The 22,575-nt window shown below is 46.5% G+C and overlaps 1 protein-coding gene across 3 annotated transcripts in view; it reads right to left on the reverse strand.

The window, feature by feature from the left end:
* syne3 (spectrin repeat containing, nuclear envelope family member 3) overlaps positions 1-11,258 on the reverse strand; it is a 101,888-nt gene extending 90,630 nt beyond the window's left edge. Inside the window, exons 1-2 of one of the 3 annotated variants that reach the window (XM_061696045.1) lie at positions 11,171-11,258; positions 3,956-4,113 (exon numbers count right to left, since the gene is read on the reverse strand). In XM_061696045.1, the coding sequence (XP_061552029.1) occupies positions 3,956-4,099 (144 nt within the window). In that variant the 5' untranslated portion in view covers positions 4,100-4,113; positions 11,171-11,258. Of the gene's footprint in view, positions 1-1,611; positions 1,904-3,955; positions 4,114-11,010; positions 11,147-11,170 lie in introns of those variants that run through there. The other 2 variants (XM_061696043.1, XM_061696046.1) reach the window with 2 other exon arrangements.
* Positions 11,259-22,575: the final 11,317 nt, after the last annotated feature.

Raw genomic sequence — 22,575 nt, forward strand, 5'->3', positions numbered from 1 at the left:
CAGAACTTTGCTCATGTTCCGGGGGGTGCGGGGGACATCGAGTCCGAGTGGACCATGTTCCACGCCTCCATTGCTGAGGCGGCCGACCGGAGCTGTGGCCGTAAGGTGGTCGATGCCTGTCGTGGCGGCAATCTCCGAACCCGTTGGTGGACACCAATGGTGAGGGATGCCGTCAAGCTGAAGAAGGAGTCCTATCGGGCCTTTTTGGCCTGTGGGACTCCTGAGGCAGCTGATGGGTACCGGCTGGCCAAGCGGAATACGGCTTTGGTGGTCACTAAAGCAAAAACATGGGAGGAGTTCGGTGAGGCCATGGAGAAAGACTTCCGGACGGCTTCGAGGAAATTCTGGTCCACCATCCGACGTCTCAGGAGGGGAAAGCAGTGCACCATCAACACTGTGTATAGTGGGGATGGGGCGCTGCTGACCTCGACCCGGGACGTTGTGAGCCGGTAGGGAGAATACTTCGAAGACCTCCTCAATTCCACAGACACGCCTTCCCATGAGGGAGCAGAGTCTGGGTTCTCTGAGGCGGGTTCTCCTATCTCTGGGGTTGAGGTCGCCGAGGTGGTTAAAAAGCTCCTCGGTGGGAAGGCCCCGGGGGTGGATGAGATTCGCCCGGAGTTCCTCAAGGCTCTGGATGTTGTTGGGCTGTCCTGGTTGACACGTCTCTGCAACATCGCATGGACATCGGGGACAGTGCCTCTGGATTGGCAGACTGGGGTGGTGGTCCCCCTTTTTAAGAAGGGGGACCGAAGGGTGTGTTCCAACACAGGGGGATCACACTCCTCAGCCTCCCTGGTAAGGTCTATTCAGGGGTGCTGGAGAGGAGGTTCCTTCAGGAAGTTGAATCCCAGATTCAGGAGGAGCAGTGTGGTTTTCGTCCTGGCCGTGGAACCGTGGACCAGCTCTACACCCTTGGCAGGGTCCTCGAGGGTGCATGGGAGTTCGCCCAACCAGTCTACATGCGTTTTGTGGACTTGGAGAAGGCGTTCAACCATGTCCCTCGGGGGGCACTGTGGGGGGTGGTTCGGGAGTATGGGGTACCCTGTTCGGTCCCTGTACGACCGGAGTCAGAGTTTTGTCCGCAGTAAGTCGGACTCGTTTCCGGTGAGGGGTTGGACTCCGCCAAAGCTGCCCTTTGTCACCGATTCTGTTCATAACTTTTATGGACAGAATTTCTTGGCGCAGCCGAGGCGTAGAGGGGGTCCGATTTGGTGGCCTCAGTATTGCATCTCTGCTTTTTATAGATGATGTGGTTCTGTTGGCTTCATCAAGCCGTGACCTCCAACTCTCATTGGAGCAGTTCGCAGCCGAGTGTGAAGCGGCTGGGATGAGAATCAGCACCTCCAAATCTGAGACCATGGTCCTCAGTCGGAAAAGGGTGGCATGCCCTCTCCAGGTCGGGGATGAGATCCTGCCCCAAGTGGAGGAGTTAAAGTATCTTGGGATCTTGTTCACAAGTGGGGGAAGAATGGAACGGGAGATCGACAGGCGGATCGGTGAAGCGTCTGCAGTGATGCGGACTTTGTATCGGTCAGTTGTGGTGAGGAAGGAGCTAAGCCGAAAGGTGAAGCTCTCGATTTACCGATCGATCTACGTTCCTACCCTCACCTATGGTCACGAGCTGTGGGTCTGATTCGGATGCCTCCCGGACGCCTCTCCGGTGAGGTGTTCCGGGCACGTCCCACTGGGAGGAGACCCCGGGGACGACCCAGGACACGCTGGAGAGACTACGTCCTTCGGCTGGCCTGGGAACGCCTCGGGATCCCCCCGGAAGAGATGGATGAAGTGGCTGGGGAAAGGGAAGTCTGGGCGTCCCTGCTAAGGCTACTGCCCCCGCGACCCGACCTCGGATAAGCGGTAGAAGATGGATGGATGGATGGATGGATGTTTATCAGATTCCCTGAAAAAATAATCGACAGATTAATCAAATATTAACTCTTTCATTGCCAGCCGTCTTCTAAGCAGCCAACTCCATATAAGCAGCGTTTTAGAAGATTTTGACTGATCTTTCAAGGCCTACAGAACATTCTGTTTTATGGCTATATAAAGATGGAACTTACCAAAAGATTAAACTCTTCTTTCATCCATCCATCCATTCATCCATCCATTTTCCATACCTCTTATTCTCACTTGGCTCACGGGCGTGATGGTGCCTATCTTGCGCTGACCATGCATGTTTTTGGGATGTGGGAGGAAACCGGAGTACCCGGAGTACTCCACACGGGCAAGGCCGGATTTGAACCCAGTTCTTCAGAACAAATGTGCTAACCAGTCATCCACCATGCTGCCCTCTCTTCTTTCATCAGAAAAATAAGTTTATTTCTACCTTTTTCAGTTCTTTTGTAATCAGCAGTTGAACATAGGTTTCACCAAAATACTTTTCCAAGTAGAAAACTGGAAAATTTGCTTTTTGTTATAAATTGCATTTCAAGCAGAACTTTGACACTAATATTTTACTTTTTTGACACCAACATTCTAAACAGTACTTTCCTTCAACACAACAATATACAACAGTGAGAAAGTATATATAATACTTTTTTAAAATTCCACATTTTGTAGAACCAATGGTTTTGTATGCATATTTTTCCTCTGCATAAATCAGAATCATGTCCTTGGCTGCAGTATACAGTATCGAAAGAGATTGTTGTCGTTACCTCTCTCCATTTGGTGCTCGACTTCTCATAACGAGAGGAGCTGAATATAGATCATGTTAAATTTGTTTTGTTGAGGTTGCAGGAGTGGCACAGGTAATAAGTCGCAGCTCTCTTTAGCGTGATACATGAATCGTACTCAACGTGCAGATGATTTTACATGGATATCTTATTCGCAACATCTTTCCTATGTTTTGCAGACTACGGTTGTTTCGAAATTATTTACGTTATCTGCCCTTTTTGGGGACTTTTCCTACTCGCTAGCCCCTAGCGTCTGCTCCTCCATGTCGCCATGCAACAAGAGCTGCTGCGGAAGCAACAACAAAATCTCGCAAGTAGCAAAAAGTATAGAAAATATAATCGATTATCCCCTTTTTACATATTGAGCATGAATAAAATACCGATCGAATCAAGCTTCACAATATATCGCCCAGCACTACCACATGCATTGTGGCTATACAATGCAAGTTGAAAAATTATGGAGAAAGGTGCTGAATGAGGAGCACTGTCACTGGAGGTAGCAGAAAAAGCTTATGAAGGTGTGAGGACACCTATGTCCCCAAATGATATTACAAAACGTGAGATACGGACAGGCGGCACGGTGGGGACTGGTTGGCACATCTGCCTCACAGTTCTGAGGACCAAGGTTCAAATCCGGCCTCCCCTGTATGGAGTTTGCATGTTCTCCCCGTGCCTACGTGGTACTCCGGTTTCCTCCCACATCCCAAAAACATGCATGGTAGGTTAACTGAAAACTCTAAATTGCCCATAGGTGCGAATGTGAATGCAAATGGTAGTTTGGTTATATGCGCCCTGCGATTGGTTGGTGAGTACTTCAGGGTGCACCCCGCCTCTCGCCCAAAGATGGCTGGGATAGGCTCCAGCACGTCTTCGACCCTCGTGAGAATAAGCGGTACGGAAATGGATGGATGGGGATACGGAAAAATTAAGCTACAATAAAGAGTTTTAAGGCATTTCTGATAAACCAGACCAAGTAATTTACAAATGATGCCAATGAAGTGAAATATTTTATTACTCAAGGCAAATCTGGATCTTCAAATGTAAAACGCCCATCCATCAAGATGCCTAGGAACCTTATTGATGAGATCTGAAAATTCTCTTTTTTTCCACTTATTGATAGACCAGAGTTGAGTATTTGTTTACTTTTTAAATGTAAATATACTGTCTGAAAGATAAGTACTCCTCATTATATTCCAGTGGGAGCAGCTGGGAGGCTGATCTGGAAAAAAAATGCTAAAGAAGCACCAGAGGTCAGGGTCAACAAAGTACAGGGGTCATACCTCAGTCTCTCTGAGTCGGGCTTCAAGCGCATTCCAGGGCCCTTGGGTGTTATCGTTCTCTCTCAGCCTCTCCTGGACACCCTTCATCCAAGAGAGTGCCACTTCCAGTCTCTCCATGAACATCTGATGCTCCTGCTCAATCATGACAATTTCCAGGCCTAGAAAAAAAGTAGAAGAGTGCTCAGACTCTGCTTTCACGAGCTCTTTGTGTTAAAGGGAATCTCAACTAATTTTACACCAAAAACTTACTCCACAAAAGAAGCAGTATGCAGAGTGTTGAAATTTTACTTTTCTTCCTTTTTTTTTTTTTAAACACATTCAGTTTAAGGCCAACACAAATAGTGGCAGCAATAAGAACTGAAATATCAGGGAGGAGATCTGACACCATGTGAGCCCAGAATTCCACATACTTTTTACAAGGGAAAAGAACAGGGCCATTTACTCAAATGAGTCATTTTTCCTCACCACAGAATGGACCATAGGCACGGCAACAGATTAAGCATTTCAACAGTTTCCGCTGTTAATATGTTCCAAGTTGCTAGGACGCCATCTGCCAGAAAAATAACCTCCTTCTACGTTAAATGTGTGATAACCTGGGGTTGTTTCATAGGTATATATATGCTGGTATGTTTCGAGGTTGAAACGCCATCAAGTTTTTACTTTTTAAAAAGACAAGGATGTAGCTCCTCAGACCAACAATGCAGTGTGTCGCTTGCTTTGTTCAGTGCTTCAACTCTATTTTGAGAACTACAAAGGAGATGTAAAGTTAATATTCGGCGTGACAATTTCAGCATTAACTAACAGAGAAGTCGGTGGCGATCCAAGCGCCATCTCACTGCACCCTGCACTGCTTGACCCGGGCCAGTCGAGACAGCCAGCCAGCCACTCGCGTCACGAAACTCCCAGCACAGGAATCGAGATATTCTACGCACTTGATCATGCAATTTGAGGAGCGATCGAACCTAGGGCGGGGCAATATGGCTGAAAAAATGTATCACAATAAGTATTTCATATCAGTCCACACTGATAACTATTGTTTTTTTTACCTATTCAAAATAAGGACTTGGAAGAAAAAAAATCCATCCATCCATTTTCTGTACCGCTTATCCACACTAGGGTCACGGGCGTGCTGAAGTCTATCCCAGCTATCTTTGGGCGAGAGGCGGAGTACACCCTGAACTGGTCGCCAGCCAATTGCAGGGAACATATAAAAAAACAACCATTTGCACTCACATTCACACCTACGGGCAAGTTAGAGTCTTCAATTAACCTACCATGCATGTTTTCGGGATGTGGGAGGAAACCGGAGTACCCCGGGAAAACCCACGCAAGCACGAGGAGAACATGCAAACTCCTCACAGGCGAGGCCGGGATTTGAACACCGATCCTCAGAACTGTGAGGCAGATGTGCTGAGGAGAAATTTGTTTTTATTTTAAAATGTAATGTTTAAACTTTAAAACGAGTTCATCACAATGATTAAGTTTTATGTACAGTACATACAGTATATTGTTGTACTTTATCACAGTTTTCAAACTATAAAAATATAGATTAATAGTTAAGGAAGAAGTGGCGTGCTACAGTGTGAGAATGTGAGTGAGAATAAAAGCGAGTGTGTGGATATTTGAAAAAGAGGCTCTCTTCCCCATTCCTTCCAACGTACGGTACGTACTGCGCTCGTACATTTTGGCCACAAGCTTCACTTTTTCATCCACAGGCACATTAGACATTATACATATTGTTAAGTATTGTTGTAAAACACAATATTTGATGGTTTATATACTCTATTTATATCGCTTCAGGAAAGCGCTGCGGCCAGTCTGTGTCTTGCTCGCTTAAAACCCGGAAACGCATTTTTGATTGGCTGTATGTAAGCTGGGGCATTACGATGGGGTGCACCGGCAATTCAAATTTTGAATTGCGGCAAAACCAGCGGCTGACTGATCGGTCATTCATTAAAACAGTTGCCAAACCACACACACTGTGCGACAGTTCAGTCAGGTTCGGCCATGTCGTTCGCTGTGAGGCAGCTCTCCAAATATTGAATTGCGTCGGCAACATTGGAACTCTCAGTGAGTTTGATGACGTAACCAAATTTGCTTTGCTGGGCTGTGATAGGTCGCAAGGCTGAGGGTGGATCTCAATTCTCTTCCTAGCTTCTACCTACTCCATATACATCAACAGCGACCTGGTAAAAAGAGAAATGAGATTAGCACTAAAGCCTCTGTTGTAGCCTCCAGCAGAATGCGTGCGGCATGATATTCTTCCAGATTTTTTTCTATCGAAGGTATTTTTTATCGCGATACCTTTTGATATTGATCTATCGCCAAGCCCTAATCAAACCACTGTTTTCCACATGACACTGCATTATCACTCGGCTTTATACGATCAGGATTTTTAGAGCTGATCACCGATCAGTGAGTTTAAGAAAAACGATAACCGATTACAAGATGGAGTAACGTGTCTATTTAAATGACTTGTTCATTTACTGTATTTTCTGGTGTACTGTATACGGAGTATCTTCAAAACTATTCTCTCGTCAGGTCATGTATTCTAATCAGTCAGGTCAAACCAACATAACAACATGACAGAAATAATGGGTGCTAACTTATTGTAATTAAATTACTTCACACACACCGAAACTTTAGAGCATGATTCGACAGAACGCCAGCATGTTTACATACAACCGTTAGTGCGAGCACTAGCAAGCTAGGCTACATAACGTTTTGTTGCCTGCTTGCGAGCCGTATCATATTAAAATTACGTGAGCATACCTCAAGAAATCCTTAAAAGAACATCCTCAGCCACCACCACCACCACAAATGTTTCCCCATTTTGTTCTTTTTTGACCAGCACAATACACACACGATCCATTGTTATTGTCGCCGCCATGGTAACGAGTGTATCCGGCTGCATTTGAGTTGACAAGATAAAGCCCAGTGATCGTAAAATACAGGATGCGGTGGTATCGGAATACAAACTTTTATTGACATATTGCAATTGTGAAAGACCAAATTTGTCTTGTAGTCTGATCCAGGCATTATGTGTTGTCTGTCTCAGACGTGTTGTCTGTCCCACACCGCCGACATGTTTTGTTTTTTTCATAACTTTATTGGCGGTCAGATATTTACATTATTACGTCAAAGGACATAAGGCTAAAAAAAAAAAAAACAACTAGCTTTTGGATTCAAATATACTGTACACGTACGGCTATGAGTTACCCGCTGAAAGCAGTATACGCTAGCATTAGCTTAAGGCTAACAATGACGATTTCATTCGCCTTAGCACACAGGGTACGCGTTTGATAGAGGTTATAACTGCTTTTGATACATTAGACCACGGCACGCGGGAGTGTGTACAATCAGCGTGAAGCTATTAACAAAGCAATGCCGTGTAGAGCTTTGCTGTATATACAGTTGAATTGACTGGGAGGTCACTTTCTTCCACAACACCCTACACTCACAGTTTGATATTACAGTGCCATTGTACCATAAATCAACTATAAATGTGAAATAAACATGCATGTTACATGGGACATACATTTAACAAACTCCCAAGTAACAAACTTTAACAACAAAGATGAATGTGTTTTTTGCTGGAATGATTTAAATTTGCATGTTGCGATTAATTATCAGACATGCAAACACCAAAAGCATGTGAAAGGTGACACACAAAAACATTGGAGAGAAGGGTCTTGGTGGGATGCCCTGGACCCCCGCGGAGAATTTTTTTCATTTTAACATAAATCAAGCAATCCGGAAGACTCTGAAGAGTACAATAAGGCAAAAAAATAAATACATAAATATATATTTTTTTAAATGTTTCACGCAGAAAAACATTTAGATCGCTCAAGCACATTTTTTTTCCCATTTTTGTTTTGGCGCCAACTTGAGCTAGGCCCATCGCCACCTGCACCTGATGCCTGCTTCAAGCTGTGCCATGAATGGCATCCTCCCCTTTAAGCACTCTCATTCTGGAAAAGAATTTACTAAAACCATTGTCTGTTTCACTTCATTTTTCACTATTACCTAGTTCAAAAGTTAATCCCAAATGCATCCTCCAGGAAAATATTAAGTGCAATCTTTTTCTGTTTTGATTGTCCATTTCTGAATTTGAAGTTATTTCATTCTGTGTTATGAAATAATCCCTTACATCGCTCCAACACTTAACACATTATCATCCGTAAACTAATTAGATAAATGTAGGGGCGTTTCCTCATTAATACAAAATATACTTGCGGATCAACTCGCTGATATTACGTGTGCTTCGCGGTTCTGCTGAGACCACAACCCGTAGCACCTGAACGCGAAACTACAAAAGACCAGTGCAACAAAAACGACACGGGCCGAGCTGATGAGCAAAAATGTTGCGTAAACGTCAGTGTTACAATAGAGGATGTCCGCTCCAGAGGTGGGTAGAGTAGTCAACTACTGTTACTAACTCAAGTAAAATTGAAAAGTAGTCCTCCAAAAAAATGACTTAAAGAGTAAAAAGTACACCTTTGAAATAATTACTCAAGTAATGGGTAAATAGTGAGTAACTTCAGATTATTTATTTTTTTTAACCACAGCATAATCTTCTTTTCCTTTCGGCTTGTCCTGTTAGGGGTCGTCACAGCGTGTCATCCTTTTTCATCCATCCATTTTCTACCGCTTATCAGAGGTCGGGTCGCAGGGGCAGTAGCTTTAGCAGGGACGCTCAGACTTCCCTCTCCCCAGCCACTTCATCCAGCTCTTCCGGGGGGGATCCCGAGGCGTTCACAGACCAGCCGAGAGAGGTAATCTCTCCAGCGTGTCCTGGGTCGTCCCCAGGGTCTCCTCCCAGTGGGACGTGCCCGGAACACCTCACCGGGGAGACGTCCGGGAGGCATCCGAAACAGATGCCCTAACCCCCTCATCTGGCTCCTCTCAATGTGGAGGAGCAGCGGCTCTACTCTGAGCTCCTCCCGGATGACAGAGCTTCTCACCCCATCTCTAAGGGAGAGCCCGACCGGACACCCTGCGGAGGAAACTCATTTCGGCCGCTTGTATCCGGGATCTTGTCCTTTCAGTCACGACCCACAGCTCGTGACCATAGGCGAGGGTAGGAACGTAGATCGACCGGTAAATTGAGAGCTTCGCCTTTCGGGTTAGCTCCTTCTTCACCGCAACGGATCACTACAAAGTCCGCATCACTGCAGACGCTGCACCGATCTGACTGTCGATCTCTCCATTCTTCCCTCACTCGTGAACAAGACCCCAAGATACTTGAACTCCTCCACTTTGGGCAGGTTCTCATGCCCGACCCGGAGAGGGCATGCCACCCTTTTCGGACTGAGGACCATGGTCTCAGATTTGGAGGTGCTGATTCTCATCCCAGCCGCTTCACACTCTGCTGCGAACCGCTCCAGTGAGAGTTGGAGATCACAGCTTGAAGAAGCCAACAGAACCACATCATCTGCAAAAAGCAGAGATGCAATACTGAGGCCACCAAACCGGACCCCCTCGACGCCTCGGCTGCGCCTAGACATTCTGTCCATAAAAGTTATGAACAGAATCGGTGACAAAGGGCAGCCTTGGCGGAGTCATCCTGTTCCATGTAAGCCTATCTCCTGCATCCTCTTCTCTAACACCAACTGCCCTCATGTCTTAACCTCACTACATCCAATAATGTAATATGCGATGCTAGAAAGGCCTAACATGGACTGGAAAACGGAAACAAATTAGTACGTCACCCCTGCTACGTCACTTGAGAGAATGAACCTATGCGTGTCATTTAAAAGTACTTTAAGATAATAGACATGTTTAGATTCAGGGCAAGTGACGTTAAACAAGAACTCATATGTAAAGAGTTGTATGCCCCGCAAGTTAACACAATTAATCTGTTCAACCATCTGAAGAAAATGGCAGAAAAATAGTCAAAGCACGAGACAATAAATATGTGATCCCCTCACGCAATTATTCCTCCAAAATGGCATGACCTACACCATATGCAAACTGACTGAAGTCAGGCTAGCCTCCAACCGAAAAAACAAAGACAAGCCAGCCGCCACAACGATTATGTTAGGCACTACTGCAACATGCCGCCAACGCGCTGTGAGGACAGACTTCAAAATATAGGCCTAACCGATTAATACTTGGAAAATCTATATTTTGTTAGCCTCCGTCAAGGAGAACAATGGAGCTGTGCCTCTCCTTTGGTAATTCACTATATTGAGGGGGATTTTCAAGTGAAACGTCAGTACTTGAACCCTAATGTTATGGTTTACTTTATGTCTAAACTGCATTTTCGTTCATTGAGCACTTTGTGATTGCACTCTGTATAGCATATTTATTCTGTTAGCCCTTGGTAAATTCGGCGCCTGTACATTGGGGTTCCGCCTTCGGGTGAGGGGGCGGGGACGGGTCCTGACTGTTGTTTGTGCCTATGCCCCAAACAGCAGTTCAGAAGTACCCACCCTTTTTGGAGTCCTTGGAGGGGGTGCTGGAGAGCGCTCCCGCAGGGGACTCCATCGTTCTGCTGGGGGACTTCAATGCTCACGTGGGCAATGACAGTGAGACCTGGAAGGGCGTGATTGGGAGGAACGGCCCTCCCGATCAGAACCCGAGCGGTGTTCTGTTATTGGAATTCTGTGCTCGTCACGGATTGTCCATAACGAACACGTCACCACGGTAACAAGTGTATTGAGTTGACAAGATAAAGCCCAATGATCGTAAAAAACGGGATGCAGTGGTATACACGATTTTATTGCAATAGTCTGTGCAATCCTGAAAGAGCAAATTTGTCTTGTTGTCTGATCCGGCGTTACGTGTTGTCTGTCTTTAGAAGTCCTGTGCATTCAAGCCAAGGACGAACGCCATTTCTTGCGCTCAACTGAACTGCAGTTTCTGCGTTCCGTGTAGTTGCCGTGCAGCGACTGTACGGAAAACGAACACAACTTTCTTTCTTGGGACAAAGTGGCCAGTAAGAACAACGTACACTCCAACCCCGACGCTAGCGCAGCTCTCAAATAGGGGGGGTCACACACAGACAAGGAAACGTCAAAAAGGAAACTTTTATCTTATAGTAAAAATGTTACCGTAATCGAATGTGGCGCCGCTACTGGGGCACACGAAAGACAACATCGTGGTTATCCGCTATTTAGGCCAATGAGAATGGACCTGGGGACTTCTGCATATCTATTGAAGGAAAGTCTCTTTCGTGAACAACAATACGAATCAGAGAAGAGCAATACTTACAACGTTGTGCTCGTCAGGTGACAGCAAATCGCGTGAATCGACGCTTTTAGCCAAGTTGGGGCAGACAGGAAGTAAAGCTCTCGCTGCCTGGGCTGGGCTGGGGAAAATAAAAAAAATAAAAAAAACGGGGCGCTGCATTCAAAGACTCTTTGTAAATTGCGGCTGCGTTAGAAAATCGCAAATTGCTGCTGCATTTCTCGTTGAAACGGAATCGCCATCGTGTCAAGTGTGACGACCTCGTGTCCGTCGAAATAGGATTCAGAATTTGTGAGACAATCTTAAACTCTATCTGGAATTTTTCACGCAGTAAAACATCTTGTTGAATTTATTTGTAACATTATTATTTATTATTTTTATTAGTCCCATTATCAGTCACAGTATCTTTAAACTGATTTCCTTCTATTTTGAGCATGAAACGATAGCTCTTACGAACAATATTTCCGATGGCACCTGAACATATCAACCGGCCAATTTACCATTACGGCTTAGTGTTAAGAGTTCCAGACAATAGCATGCGTTGTCAACAGCAACATCAAAATACAAAGAAAAAAAATGGGGCAAGCTTCATGAATTTCTGCGACGATTATTGTTTGAAAACCTCTAAATGAATATTCTGCAAAGATGTGCGTTTTTTGAATTTGTAATGCAGCCCTATGGGGGGCACAAGCCAATGCAAACTGTAGGCCGGTCCCAAGCCCGGATAAATGCAGAGGGTCGCGTCAGGAAGGGCATCAAGGGCTTCAAACTTTGCCAAACAAATATGAGCGTTCATCCAGAGAATTCCATACCGGATCGGTCGTAGACCGGGGTAACAACATCCGCCACCGGTGCCGTTAACCTGCAGGGCGCCCGGTGGACATTCAGCGACTGTGGGTCCAAGACGAAGGAGAGCTGGAAAGCGGGTTCTTATGCAGAAAGAGAAGAGGAAAGCACAGAGCCTCGAACTGAATGTGGGGACTTTGAATGTTGGAACTATGACAGGAAAATCCCGGGAGTTGGTTGACATTATTATTGTTATTATTTTATCATGGTGTAGATAGGAAGATAAATTGAGTAGGGGTTATTTTAAAAGAAGAGTTAGTGTCACATACTGCCCTGCAGTTCCATTATTGGAGCCTGGAGGGCGCTTTGTTTTCAGCACCTGTCTCCAATCAGCCTCATCACCACCGGTGCATAAGTCTACCTGTTCTAGGAACTCCTCGCCAAAGTATTGCAGTTTCTTCCAGCGGTACCACGGCCCATTTACCTCACGTAATCCACTCTATTCCTCATTCCCTTTGTTGACTCCTGTGTCTCCTTGTTCTCAGAGTTTTCCCCCCGTGTTCCCGATCCACGTCATTCCTGCCGCCAAGCCAGCTGCCTGTCCACGGTACCGCCTGCCAACGCACCCAGGACCACCGCCATAACCAATAAACTGTTGATCATTTTACATCTCCCTCCGCCTGCTCTTGGATCCAGCTACTCTCCATATGTGACAGTTGGCTAAGAATGTCTTGGAGGTGAAAAGAGTATCAGATCGAGTGATGAGGCTGAAACTTGAAATTGAGGGTGTCATGTATAATGTGATTAGTGGCTATGCCACACAGGTAGGATGTGACCAAGAGGTGAAAGAGAAATTCTGGCAGGAGCTAGACGAAGTAGTTCTGAGCAGCCCAGACAGAGAGAGTTGTGATTGGTGCAGATTGTAATGGACGTGTTGGTGAAGGTAATAGGGGTGATGAAGAAGTGATGGGTAAGTACGGCATCCAGGAAAGGAACTTGGAGGGACAGATGGTGGTAGACTTTGCACAAAGGATGGAAATGGCTGTAGCGAACGCATTTTTTTTTCCCAGAAGAGGCAGGAACATGGAGACCGACAAGAGCGGAGGTAGAAGCACGCAGATGGATTACATCTTGTGCAGACGATGTAATCTGAAGGAGGTTACTGACTGTAAAGTAGTGGTGTGTATATGAATGAGGAAAATGAGAGAGAAGAAAGAGTAGAAGAGGAAAGTGTGGTGGACCAGGAAGTGGCAATGATTAGTAAGAGGGAAGTTAGAAAGGCATGAAAGAGGATGAAAAATAGAAAGGCAGTTGGTCCTGATGACATTCCTGTGGAGGTATGGAAGCATCTAGGAGAGGTGGCTGTGGAGTTTTTGACCAGCTTCTTCAGCAGAATTCTAGCGGGTGAGAAGATGCCTGAGGAATGGAGGAAAAGTGAGCTGGTGCCCATTTTTAAGAACACGGGTGATGTGCAGAGCTGTGGGAACGAGAGAGGAATAAAGTTGATGAGCCACACAATGAAGTTATGGGAAAGAGTAGTGGAGGTTAGACTCAGGACAAAAGTGAGTATTTGCGAGCAACAGTATGGTTTCATGCCTAGAAAGAGTACCACAGATGCATTATTTGCCTTGAGGATGTTGATGGAAAAGTACAGAGAAGGTCAGAAGGAGCTACATTGTGTCTTTGTAGATCTAGAGGAAGCCTATGTCCAGAGGTGGGTAGTAGCGTTACGTTTACTCCGTTACATTTACTCAAGTAACATTTTCCATAAACTTTACTTGTCAGAGTACTTTCGATGCACCGTACTTTTACTTGAGTATTTATGTGAAGCCTTCCTGAGCCAATCAAAACGATTTATTTTTCACCAATCAGACGACACAAGGCAGTCACATCATCGCGCACATTGCCTTCGCTAGCCAATCATTTTTTGGGGGGGGGGGGGGGGGGGAACAGCCGCGCGACTGTGTTAATTTTACAGATTCCAAAAAACAACAGCTTTAGCATGGAGCTCTTAAATTGTTATTGCCCAAACTTGGATATTTCAGCACACTTCTAACTTCAGAAAACACCTTGCGGTAAGTTGCATATATTTCTATTATTGTTTTGGCAGTGGATATGGCAACATTAGCAATATCCCTATGGTTTCACACAAACACGCACACTATCAATAAGTCTGTTCAGCAAGCAGCTTCTTGGGTCATTTAAGTCATTTAAGCGACCAAAGAAAATGTTTTTGTAGGGCCCAATGGATATGTTCTTGGTTTTTGGGCAGTTAAAAAGGAAATGGTGACAGGTGTGTGCAGATTCCCATATACAATTATTTTTTTATTTTATTTGATGTTCATGCTCTCATTTAAAATAAATAAATAAATCAGAAGTTACTCACAAGTTACGCTTTACATGAGTAGTTTTTTCATTGAGTACTTTCTTACTCTTTAGTAAATATTTTGATGACTACTTTTTACTTTTACTTGAGTCATATTATTCTAAAGTAACAGTACTCTTACTTGAGTACAATATTTGGCTACTCTACTCACCTCTGCCTATGACAGAGTACCCGGAGATGAACTGTGGTACTGCATGCGAAAGTTTGGAGTGACAGAGAAGTATGTTAGAATAATACAGCACATGTACGAGGGCAGCAGAACAGCGGTGAAGTGTGCTGTAGACAAATTTAAGGTGGAGGTGGGACTGCATCAGGGATCAGCCCTGAGCCCCTTCCTGTTTGCATTGGTGATGGATAGGCTGACAGATGAGGTGAGACTGCAATCCCCATGGACCATGATGTTTGCAGATGACATTGTGATCTGCAGTGAAAGCAGGGAGCAGGTGGAGGAACAGTTATAACGGTGGAGGTCTAAGCAAGTTGGAACGGGTAGAGCAAGGTGTCAGGTGTGTTATGTGACAGAAGACCCTCTGCTAGTATGAAGGGCAAAGTTTATAAAACAGTGGTGAGGTCAGCCATGATGTACGGATTAGAAACAGTGGCACCAATGAGACAACAGGAAGCAGAGCTGGAGGTGGCAGAAATGAATATGTTAAGGTTCTCTCGAGGAGTCACCAGGTGGGATAGGATTTTAAATGAGCCAAGAGAGGGACAGCCAAGGTTAGGTGTTTTGCCAGGCAAGAGAGCTAGAGGAAGACCAAAGAAAAGGTTGATGGATGTCGTGAGGGAAGACATGAGGGCAGTTGGTGTTAGAAAGGAAGATGCAGGAGATAGGCTCACATGGAAAAGGATGGCACGCTGTGGCGACCCCTAAAGGGACAATGTCCCCTGCACTTTTTCCGAAGGCTGTTTGTCTCTCCTGCATTTTTTTTAACCATCCATCCATTTTCCTTTGCTTATCCAAAGTTGGGTCGTGTGGGCAGCAGCTTAAGCAGGTAAGCTCAGACTTCCCTCTCACCAGCCACTTTCTCCAGCTCTTCTGGCAGGATCTCGAGGTGTTCCCATGCCAGTGTGTACTGGGCCTCCTCCTGGTGGGACGTGTCCGGACCACCTCATCAGGGAGATGTCCTGGGAGACATCCAAACCAGATGTCCGAGCCAACTCATCTACCTCCTCTCGATTTGGAGGAGCAGTAGCTCAACTCTGAGCCCATCCCCGATGACAGAGGAAACACATTTCAGCCATTTGTATCCGTGATCTTGTTCTTTCGGTCATGACCTACAGCTCTTGACCATAAGTGACGTTAGGAACGTAGATTGACGAGTAAATCAAGAGCTTTGCCTTTTGGTTCAGCTCCTTCTTCACCACAATAGACCGATACAGATACATTACTGCAGATGCGGCACCGAACTGCCTGTTGATCTCACGCTCTTCCCTCACTCGTGAACAAGACCCAGAGTTACTTGAACTCCTCCACTTGGGGCAGGATCTCCTCACTTACCCGGAGAAGGCATTCCATCCTTTTCTGACTGAGGACCATGGCCTCAGATTTGGATGTGCTGATTTTCATGTCAGCCGCTTCGCACTTGGCTGCAAACTGTTCCAGCGAGAGTTGGCGATCATGGCTTGATGAAGCCATCAGAACATCAGTTGAGGTCAGCAACACACCGTCCCCACTATACAGTGTTGGCGGTGCACTGCTTCCCACTCCTGAAACGCCAGATGGTGGAATTTCCTCGAAGCCGTTCAGAAGTCGTTCTCCATGGCCTCACCAAACTCCTCCCACACCCTATTTTTAGCCTCAGTGACCACCAAAGCTGCGTTCCACTTGGCCAGCTGTTACCCATCAGCTGCCTCCAGAGTTACACAGGGTAGAAAGGCTCTATAGGACTCCTTCTTCAGCTTGACGGCATCCCTTACTGCTGGTGTCCACCAACGGGTTCGGGGATTGCCGCCACGACAGGCACCGACAACCTTACGGCCACAACTCTTGTCAGCCGCCTCAACAATGGAGGCACGGAACATGGTCCACTCAGACTCGATGTTCACTGCCTCCCCTGGATGTGGGTGAAGTTCTGGCAGAAGCGGGAGGTGAAGCTCCCGTTGACAGGGGACTCTGCGAGACATTCCCAAGAATGCAGTTTATCAAAGTGGGGGGAAGGTTCTTGCAACTAGGTCACTACAATATTTTTGGGTCTGCCAGGTCAGACCGGCATCTTCCCCCACCATTGGAGCCAACTCACCACCAGGTGGTGATCGGTTAACAGCTCCGCCCCTCTCTTCCCCCGAGTTTTCAAGACATGTGGCTCCAAGACCGATGACATGCCCACAAAGTCACTCATCGAACTGTGGCCTCTGGTGTCCTGGTGCCAAGTGCACATGTGGACACCCTTATGTCTGACCATTGTGTTCATTATGGACAATCCATGAGGAGCACAGAAGTCCAATAACAGAACACCACTCGGGTTCTGGTCGGGGCGGGGCAATCGTCCCAATCACGCCCCTCCAGGTCTCACGATCATTGCCCACGTGAGCATTAATGTCCCTCAAGAGAACTCTATTGAGTCCCAAGCGGGAGCGCTCTCCAGCACGCCCTCCAAGGACTCCAAAAAGGGTGGGTACTCTGAACTTGTTTGGTGCATAGGCACAAACAACAGTCAGGACCCGTCCCCCCACCAAAAGGTGGAGGGAGGCTACCCTTTCGTCCACCTGGCTAAACCCCAACATACAACCACCGAGTTGGCGGCAATAAGTATGCTCACACCTGCTCAGAACCTCTCCCCATGGGCAAATCCAGAGTGGAATAGAGTCCAACCCCTCTCAAGAGGACTGATACCGGAGCCCAAGCTGTGCGTGGAGGCCACAGAGGCGACATTCCACATCCCCAGAGCCAGCTTCTGTAGCCGGGGATCAGACCGCCAAGCTCACTACTCACCCGTCCCCTTTGGCCCCTCCCACATGTGGTGAACTCACGGGAAGGGGGACCCATGTTGCCTCTTTGGGCTGTGCCCGGGCTGGGTCCCGTGGGTGTAGGGCTGGCCATCAGGCGCTTGCCTTCGAGCCCCACCTCCAGGCCTGGATCCAGAGGGTGGCCACGGTGTCCCACGTCCGGTCAAGGGAAACGCATTTATTTTCATCATCATATGGGGTCATTTGAGCCGTGCTATATCTGGTCCCTCACCTTGGAGCTGTTTGTCATGGGTGACCCTACCAGGGGCATGAAGCTCCAGACACCTTAGCTCCGAGGATCATCGGGATATATAAACCCCTCCACCATGATAAAGTGATGGCTGAGGGAAGGGTGGTAATTACTAGTGTTGTAATATGTGTCAGCACAATGACCCGAAAGACAGTGAAAGCCTTTCAAAAAGTGATGTTCACATTTTTCAAGCACCATTAGCACACTTTGCATGCTTTTTATTGCTCATTCTAGGCAATTGTTCACTTGGTTCAACAGCAATTAATTCCAAAAAATTATCTGTTTGATATTTAGATTTAATGGTAGTATTTTGTTACACAATGCTACTGAGCCTCACTTTGTTCTTAGCCTACTAGCATAAAATCCAAAGTAATTTTTAAATATTTTCAGAAAGAAGAATGCATTTGTCATTATCATGACCTGGATGACTGAGAATCTACAGACATCAAGTAAAAACTATTACATCGTTAAAAAACAACAACTATATTTTGGGCAAGTACATTGGTGTTTTTAAAAAAAATATGTAATTATTCTTGATATTGTGACGGTAAGATTGAAAAATGATGATGCTACTAGGCTAAGAGTATGTCAATTATGCTGTACTAGCAGTTACTGTCAAGAGAAAAGTATGATTGAATAAAGATTTAATTTCTCTTTCGTCTCATGCCTTGTTGTCATGCTTTGTTAGGGTTTTGTTAATTTCCTGTTCATTTCCTGTTCATGACCAAGGTAAAGAAAAACATCCATGACAATGCTGTTCCTTCCTGTATATGCAAATACAACTACTGCACAACAAATTGAAAATCCATCCATCCATTCATTTTCTGAGCCGCTTCTCCTCACAAGGGTCGCGGGCGTGCTGGAGCCTATCCCAGCTGTCATCGAGCAGGAGGCAGGGTACACCCTGAACTGGTTGCCAGCCAATCACAGGGCACATAGAAAAAAACAACCATTCACACTCACATTCACACCCATGGGCAATTTAGAGTCCTCAACCTGCATACATGTTTTTGGGATGTGGGAGGAAACCGGAGTGCCCGGAGAAAACCCACGCAGGCACGGGGAGAACATGCAAACTCCACACAGGCGGGGCCGGGGATTGAATCCCGGCCCTCGGAACTGTGAGACAGACGCTCTAACCAGTCCTCCACCGTGCCGCCCAAATTGAAAATGTTTATTACAACTATACGGCTCCTACTATCCTAGACAAAACTTATCTAATGAGTTCTATAGTCAGTGGGAACATAGTTACGATCAGATCAAAGTTCCAAACCAAGCTTCTACAGATTTTTTCAGAAAAAGTAATTACAATTGAGGCACACCACTGTGGACTTTGAAGAATTATCTACTCAGCTTTTTTAAACCTGTCCTGTTCAGCTGCATGGTCATGCAGAATGGTGTATCTGTATGCCTTTTGTGCTGGAACATTTTTGCTGTGCAACAGGGGGGTTTGAAATATTCTCTGCTAAGTTTTAGTTTTTTTAATTATTCTGATGTTTATTGAAAATGCAGCTGGACAGAATGGATTTTAGGGGACAGACAAAGGGACAGAACGGACAAGAGGAATAGGGGTACGAACCACAGCAAAACAATAGATAGTCCAGATATTTCACCACAAATAACGTTACAAAAGTCAAATCGTCTCCTTATTTGTGGACGGGGGAACCCGGTGAGGACATGCAACAACGAATCAATAGGACAAGATGAGAGAAGACAAGAAAGGGCAGGACAGGAAGTGGGAAATTAGCAAGGAAGTGCTACTGATGAGTGGTTCGGGGGGGATGCTTTTATAGTGTCTAAACACCTGAAAGAACCTGTGAGTTGATATCTTAATATAACCTGTGTTATTATTCGTAGTCCGAGCACAAGCAATTAAAGCCTATAGTTTATGGAACTTGTGAATAAAAACCATATCACATGCATGTTAGTCAACTGGTGTACAGAGTTGCTGACCCAGCACATTGAGGAGGGGTGGGCCCTCAACCCCTCAGCCCAAACGAAGCGCCCTGTCCAGTCCCAAAGGGAGGAGACCACCACAGATGTGCCAGGACCCAGCCTGGCATCCCCCTCATCATACCTCATGCCAGTCCCCCAGGGGAACCTGAATGAGATGTGAATGTGCCCAATGTGCGAAATATGTACAATGTGAGTCTTAAAAATATGACGCGTGTGTAAAGTAAGAGGCTAGATACTTGTGGGCCCTGCCCGGCTCGACCGGCTGCAAGACCACAGACAAAAGGGGGGCAGCCATCCTAATCCCCCCCACCTGCACACCCGCCATCATGACCGACCACCACCCGGCGACCAGAACAGGGCACAGAAGGCGGGCCTCTCCAAGGCGGGAGGCGCCAATACCCGACCATAGGGCCCGAAGTCAGCCCACACAGCCCGAGCGAGAGAGGGGCAATGACCATGGCAGAGCGTCCCGTGGGGAGGGAATAGGAGGACACAGGCCCGGGGTGCAGCAGCACGGCCCCTTACCCCCCACCCGGAGACCAGGACGAGGCCCCCTGAGTGGGGCCAGGGACCCAGAGCAGCCCTGGTACCAGCCCCTCCCAGGAGGGCAACACGAACAAAACCCGACCCAAGAGGAAGAGGGGGAAACACGCCCAGCATCCCCAGAGGCCCACACCGCAGATCCAGAGCCAGAAGGATAGGGGTTCAAGTACATGCAAGTGACACTATGGTGTGGACAAGAGTCTAAAATTAGAAGATATGATTTGGTCACCTTACATTACATTACATTTCTGGATGACATTCTTTCCCAGTCAGACAAGAATCAAACGTCAAGGTTCACCATTTTGATGATAGGTGACAAGTTTTTTTAAGGTTATCGATTTGACACCATCCATTTAGGTTTAGCAGAGATATATTCTACTGTTAGATACTCAAAACAATACTTTTTCCATTGGTTATTGTTGATTGTTCGTTTTGCTTGTTCATATTTCGAGTTTAACAGCATCCATCCATCCATCCATCCATTTTGTACCGCTTATCCGAGGTCGGGTCGTGGGGGCAGGCACATCCAGACTTCCCTCTCCCCAGCCACTTCATCCAGCTCTTCCGGGGGGATTCCGAGCGTTCTCAGGCCAACCGAAAGACGTAGTCTCTCCAGTGTGTCCTGGGTCGTCCCCAGGGTCTCCTCCCGGTGGGACGTGCCCGGAACACCTCACCAGGGAGGTGTCCGGGATGCATCCAAATCAGATGCCCCAGCCACCTCATCTGGATCCTCTCGATGTGGAGGAGCAGTGGCTCTACTGTGAGCTCCTCCCGGATGAGCTCACCCTATTTATAAGGGAGAGCCCGGACACCCTGCGGAGGAAACTCATATCGGCTGGCCATATCCGGACCCACAGCTCTTGACCATAGGCGAGTGTAGGACCATAGCTCGACCGGTAAATTGAGAGTTTCCCCTTTCGGCTTAGCTCCTTCTTTACCACAACGGACCGATACAAAGTCCACATCACTGCAGACGCTGCAGTACAGTGTACAGTCCAGAGTACCCATCCTTTTTGGAGTCCTTGGAGGGGGTGCTGGAGAGCGCTCCCGCTTGGGACTCCATCGTTCTGCTGGGGGACTTCAATGCTCACGTGGGCAATGACAGTGAGACCAGGAAGGGCGTGATTGGGAGGAACGGCCCCTCCTATCAGAACCCGAACGGTGTTCTGTTTTTGGACTTCTGTGCTCATCACGGATTGTCCATAACAAACACCATGTTCAAGCATCAGGGTGTCCACATGTGCACTTGGGACCAGGACACCCAAAGTCGCAGTTCGATGATCGACTTTGTGGTCGTGTAACTGCAGTTTTTTTTTTTGTTTTTAGTGATTGCTAAAATTATAAGTATTGGTTGAGCATGTTCATTTGGAAAATCTATACCTTTTATATCATCCAATAGACAAAGATTATGAGGAATTGGAATCCTACAGTTCAAGAGAGTTTCTGTGTAACTTGTGACCAGAAGCGCTGTACAGGTGTGCATTGCCAAAGAGCGTGAAAATAAGTGTCTGGAGTGTTTTCAGTACAATGAGTGTGTAGCGTATATGAGTTAAATAAAAAATTTATTAATTTAGGAGAAAAGAATAAGATGGAAGCAACACCTGCGTTACTTCCGGTTTAACGTAATTTTAAATTACACCGTTATAAATCAAGCTATCTTATCTCGTAAAGGGGCACCACGTCACTTTTTAGATGTCTAAAACTTCAGAACAAAGTGACGACAAACCTTTTTTCCTGTCTCGTAATTTGAAGGTTGCTACCTGAATTAGATAAGAGTTCTAGACAGCCAGAAGTTTATTCCACAAAGCCAAACACACACAACTGATGCAGATAGTGAATTCTGATAGAAGGTTTAATGAGATCTAACATGGGAATCTACAGGGTAACAATACAGAAAAAAACCCAAAACAAAGGACAGATGAACATTGGCAAAGGAAACTGACTTGTGATGTGAGGTTGGGAGTGAGCATGGGATGACAATGCATATAACTGGGGTTCCTGTTCTCCTTAGTTTAAACCCAAATATGTACTAATCTGTACTTTTAGTAGACCACAGGTTGGATTTACGTGCGTTGAGCAATTCAGGCAGGCGGGTCGACCTTCCGGATGGTTGGCAAGAGCGCTCACGAGGGATGGTTTGAAGAAAAAGGAAGGAAAGAGAAGAATGATGCACTTCAAGTGCAGGATAGCCGCAGTGCTGGCAGTGGCAATGCTTGCCACATGGTCAGGGAAAAACTCACACCCCAATTACTTCCAAACGGAGCCTCTTCCGTAAACTGCCCACACCCAAAAGGGTAGCTTCGGGGAGCTGGCAAGTGCTTCCTGCGGTCCACGTTTGGCAGTGAGGCAGAGAAGTTCGGTGTGTCCCAGCCTCCACCCCGTTGTGGGGAGAGGTGGGGCTCCCGGGCTGGGCCAGATCTTCGGCAGTTTGAACAATGAGAGTGAGAGAGAGCAAGCGAAAACGAGAGCACAGGACAAAGGAGCTTCGGCCTTTTATCCGCTTCAGAGAGTGAGGCCGGCCCCTTTTGACCAAATAGAAGGCAGATCATGCCTCTAGAA

Source organism: Phycodurus eques, chromosome 14 (assembly GCF_024500275.1).
Source record: "Phycodurus eques isolate BA_2022a chromosome 14, UOR_Pequ_1.1, whole genome shotgun sequence".
In the NCBI taxonomy this organism is placed as follows: Eukaryota; Metazoa; Chordata; class Actinopteri; order Syngnathiformes; family Syngnathidae; genus Phycodurus; species Phycodurus eques.